A 4,681-nucleotide genomic window follows, 5' to 3' on the forward strand; every position below is an offset into this window, starting at 1 on the left:
TTTCATCTGCATCTATACAAACAAAGAAAGTCTAAAAATAAGTACACAGCCGGAGTTAGAGCCCATGAAGGGTGATCAGTTGAACATCCTTCATTGAAACGTTAAACTTTAACTGTCGTACCTTTTGCAACATTGAGTTCTCGCGAGGTTCTTCTTCTTAGCCACAAAAACCGAATATAAATAGTAGAACTGAAACAACAATTGGAACAACTATGGCAACGATTACACCAGATGCAATTCCCCCTTTTCCTGCATTGATTTTGACAAAATGTCGTACAAACATTAAACTTATATCACGAAAACTATTTGTTTTAAATAGAGTGTCAAACGAAAAACCAACAACGACAACATGCCTAGTATTCCCACAAAGTGGGGTCCCGAGAGGGTAAAGTATACGCAGTCCATACCACTACCTCAGATGGAGTAGAGAGGTTGTTTCCAACAGACCTCCGGCTCAGGACAGATAACAGTATAACAAACAAAAAAACATAAAAGCAAACAACAAAATGGGACAACACAGCGCTAGATAATAAAGAACATAAGACACCTACAAGGTAATACTATAAACAATCTATTCCAAATCATAGACATGTTTACGAACAAGAGACTACAAGAAACTATAGGCACAGATACAGACAAAACACTCTTCCCTACCATTACGAATGTACTTCTACCCACTAACCCTCTACCCTAATCCGCGTCCTCCATACCTTGCTATCAAGGGTTATTGTCAAACACAAAACTAAACAAACAGATAACTGGAATTTATGGTTGTCATCAAACATTTTTATTTTGTTGCCATATGAAGAGCAACACTAGATATATAGAATGAACACAGTGATCAGGGGTAATTTCACAGACCTAACATCACAGTATAGTCGAAAGACGTGCAAATGAGTTCAATCAGTGACTTATCAACCACCCGATTATAGAACTTACCTCTATCGCGGCCTGTAGAGCCGGGCGAAAAAGGTGGAGGATACTGGATATGCCAATAAATATTTTCTACTCATTTTGGTTTACATAAATGCAAGGATAGTTGATGCACTTTTCGTTTATAAAATTTGTTTTATAATATTGCTGCATTAAAGAAATAGTTCAATGATCATCTGTTAAATTACCTCCATCGCTGCTTGAAGAATTGGATATCGAAGGAGGAGGAGGAGTACCGCGAACTGGTGGTGGAGGTGGTGGCGCGACAGCAGTAATGTTATAAAAAGAATACGTCTCATACCTAACATTACAGCTGGGGAAGATAACTCTACCGCCTTTCTTTCCATCACTCGGTAGATTCCCAATAGCAAATCTCAGGCAACTATCACAAGAAGATTCAGACAGATCAGGAGTGCATTGCGCAAGCGAATAAACTCTTTCAAGCGATGAAAAATTGGCTTCTTTAGTAGCAAATTTTCTCCCCGAACGATCATTTTCATTTGCAGCCACACTTGCTATTTCATCCATCGTGCTCCCGAGCAGTGACAAGAACCTTTTCGGATCACTAACATTCTGCGGATTGAACATCACGGTTCCACCTGATTCATCCACAGAGCCGAAAATGGATCCGATTTGAGAAAGGTCAAATATTTAACAAACTCTGGCCAGCTGCGGAACCAGAATTTTCACTAAAGGAATTCAGAATATATAAGAAGTAAAACGAAGAAACAAAGGGAACTCAACATCTACTATAAATGCATAGAAAGCGATTACACTGTGTTGGAATTGAAATAACAAGGTGTCATGCGGAAGCTAACAAAGCAAACCTTGAACGACAGACAAATCAGAGAACAAAGAGACCTATACTAAAAGATCCACCTGAAGAAGTAAAACACAATTATGATAAGCAAAATGTTATTGTACAAAAAATGATCCATCCACCTGATAGATCCACTGTGGCAAAGATGGATCGATTCGAGTAACGCAACAAGCATTCATCATACCAGATGACAGCAATTTTTCCCTTTGGACAATTTCCAGGATTTCTTTACTAGCTGTTGACACGCAATTTTGACAAACGTCAGGAGAAACATCTCCCCTACATAAAAACAGGCCATAAGCTATATCGGACCCCGTGTGACCAGCTGTGGAGTTGTAAAATCCATTACGCGTAGAAGCGTTAGAGGACAAAGATGATACAAGAGCATTGAGGTTAGAGCTGTAAGTGCTGTTGGGACTGTAAGAAGTTGTGTTTGGACAGAAAAGTGCAAGAGGAGTAGAGTTAACTTGGCCATTTTGGCTGAAAATCAAGAAAATGTTGCCACATAGTACTACAAGAAATTTGAGAATGTTGAAGTTCATCAACATGATATGTTAGAATAATTTAGGGAACATCCTAATAAATATAATTTTTTTCATAGAATCATATGAAGATATATGGTGTGTTTGGTTGAACGAAACATTTCTCTAGTAAAACAAGTTCCTCAAAAATGACTTTCCTAATTGCATTCCGCACTAACTGTCTCCTCCCTATTTGTCTAGATTATATGCAAATGTTTTCGGAATAATAATTTTTGTTCACTGAACACTAAAATATAAGTAAGAAAACTATTTATTTTTCACGAGAATATTTTCTAGAAAATTATTTTGTGTGGAACACATCATACGCAACACACCCATAGTGCCATAGTTGATTGTGAAAAAAAGTTCAAGAAGACTTGGTTGTTACAAGTCAACACATAGCTGTATTTATGATGATGACAGAAGTGAGATGGTGACCACAACTTGGAACTTTCCCTCACTACTTTCCAACTATTCTCACCATGAAAATTTTCCAATGTTTTTTTTTTCTTGCTAATTTTCCTATATTTTCTCACTATGGACCACATAGTTGTCACAATAAACAAGGGGGGAACCAGACTTAAAAGTTGAAGCTTCGGCAGAACTCAGTTGCTTTGACTCGGACCATGTATTTGTATTTAAAATTCATTTAATGTCGATAGAACTCGGTTGCTTTGGCTAAAACCGTTGCTTAGTGACTTTTATGAGTTTTTCCACATGAGCCATAAATATCACTATTTTTTTTGGAGCTCATGTATTTAGAAAAACTTTGGCGAAATGTGTTTCGTTCTATCTCCTTTTATGAATCCTCTTGTGTTATGCATGTTGTATTATCTTCATATAAAATTGTGGGTACTCTGTCATATTTCAAACCACATTTTTCTCAAATGAGATGTATCATGGACCTCAACCATACATAGTCTCGGCTTGCTTCATGAATAACTATTATCTCTGAGGTGGCTATAATAGACTGTTTTATAGATCTCCAAGATACAGTAGTACCTCCACATATGAATACATAACCTGTTTGAGATCGAGCTTTATGCGGACCAGATAAATGCCCAGCATCAACATAACCAACAAGATCGGGACTACAATCTTTAGAATAAAATAAGTCCATATCGATAATCTCTTAGCAGGGGCGGCTCAGCCAATGTGGTGGCCCAAAGCAAAACTTCAATGAAAGGCCTTACGATTTTATATGAAAAACAAAAAAAAAGGTCTTATATTGTATATAATGTCTTGAAGTCTTTTTTTTTTCTCTTTCTTCATATACAAAGTTGTTATAATTCTCGGGCCATCGATATCATACGCCTGTTGAAATAGTTTTCGCAAAAAAATAAGTTATTCATAGATTTTTCAAAAATAAATTAATATATGTGTTGAGTAAATATTATTAGATCATATAATGTTGTAGAAGGAACGCACCTTGTTTTCAATATTCCAAATATCTTTAAAGAGGTATACCTATAGAGAGATTTATATTGACGAATGACTATATAGGATAATTTAAAATACTCTCTCTGACCTAATTTATGACACTTTTTGCTTTTCAAGATTCAAACATTGATTGTATGCTTATATAGAATCATTATAATTTTACAATAAAATTATTTACTATGAAAAAAATGACTCGTTTGATTCTCAAAATTCAAACACAATCACAAAAATTGAGATTAAAAAATATAATATTCTCCTAGTAGGAGTAGAACTTCATAACCAATTCAATTCAATATATTTCTCATGTCAGCAAACAATCTATTGCTTTTAAAAACTCTCCAAAAGTTTTAATAATTTTCAAGTTATAAACTTATACAATATAAAGATTATAAATAGGTTTCTTAGAAAATTTTATATGCTTCAAACATTTTGAATCCTTAAAAAAGTTTTCATATAAATTTTCCTATGTTCTTTTTTTCTTTCTAATTTTCCTATATTTTCTCACTATGGACCACATAGACGTCACAATGAACAGGGGTAGAACCAGACTTGAAAAGTTAAAAGGTTCAGCAAAACTCAGTTGCTTTGGCTCAAACCGTTGCTTAGTGACTTTTATGAGTTTTTCCACATGAGCCATCTAGATAGAACGAAAATACTAACATAGTCATCGAGTAAGAATAAAAATAGACCGAGATAAATGAGTAAAGATCCCATCGAAAGACAAGCAGAAGATGCTAAGGAGTATACGAGATCTAACTGGCAGTAGGAGTCTGGTCTGCGTACACCCCACCCTCTCCTCACCGCACTTGTGGGATTACACCGGGTATGTTGTGGTATGAAATGCGCATTTAGCACAGATACATTTCAAACTGAATAACTTAAAAAAAAAATTCATCATGAACTAAGCGTTACTCCAATCGTATGAGAAATTAAGAATATAATTTACCCTCTTAGCTAGTCACATTCC

At 35.4% G+C, this 4,681-nt stretch overlaps 1 protein-coding gene and 1 pseudogene across 1 annotated transcript; both read right to left on the reverse strand.

The window, feature by feature from the left end:
• Nucleotides 1-20: 20 nt before the first annotated feature.
• LOC107868311 (cysteine-rich receptor-like protein kinase 10) lies at nucleotides 21-1,522 on the reverse strand. Its single transcript, XM_047410673.1, has 2 exons — nucleotides 1,122-1,522; nucleotides 21-249 (listed from the first exon to the last, which is right to left on the reverse strand). Exons 1-2 carry the CDS (start codon nucleotides 1,519-1,521, stop codon nucleotides 158-160), a joined length of 492 nt encoding a protein of 163 aa, XP_047266629.1. The 5' UTR covers nucleotide 1,522; the 3' UTR covers nucleotides 21-157.
• A 139-nt stretch (nucleotides 1,523-1,661) lies between these two features.
• On the reverse strand, nucleotides 1,662-2,301 carry LOC124885306 (annotated as a pseudogene).
• Nucleotides 2,302-4,681: the final 2,380 nt, after the last annotated feature.

This window comes from Capsicum annuum, chromosome 4, assembly GCF_002878395.1.
Source record: "Capsicum annuum cultivar UCD-10X-F1 chromosome 4, UCD10Xv1.1, whole genome shotgun sequence".
Taxonomy (NCBI): domain Eukaryota; kingdom Viridiplantae; phylum Streptophyta; class Magnoliopsida; order Solanales; family Solanaceae; genus Capsicum; species Capsicum annuum.

Coding starts and splice junctions, on each gene's coding strand:
- LOC107868311 (XM_047410673.1), bottom strand. CDS start 1,521: ATGTTCAATCCGCAGAATGTTAGTGATCCGAAAAGGTTCTTGTCACTG. Junction 250..1,121: donor TTCTTCAAGCAGCGATGGAG/GTAATTTAACAG, acceptor AAATCAATGCAG/GAAAAGGGGGAATTGCATCT.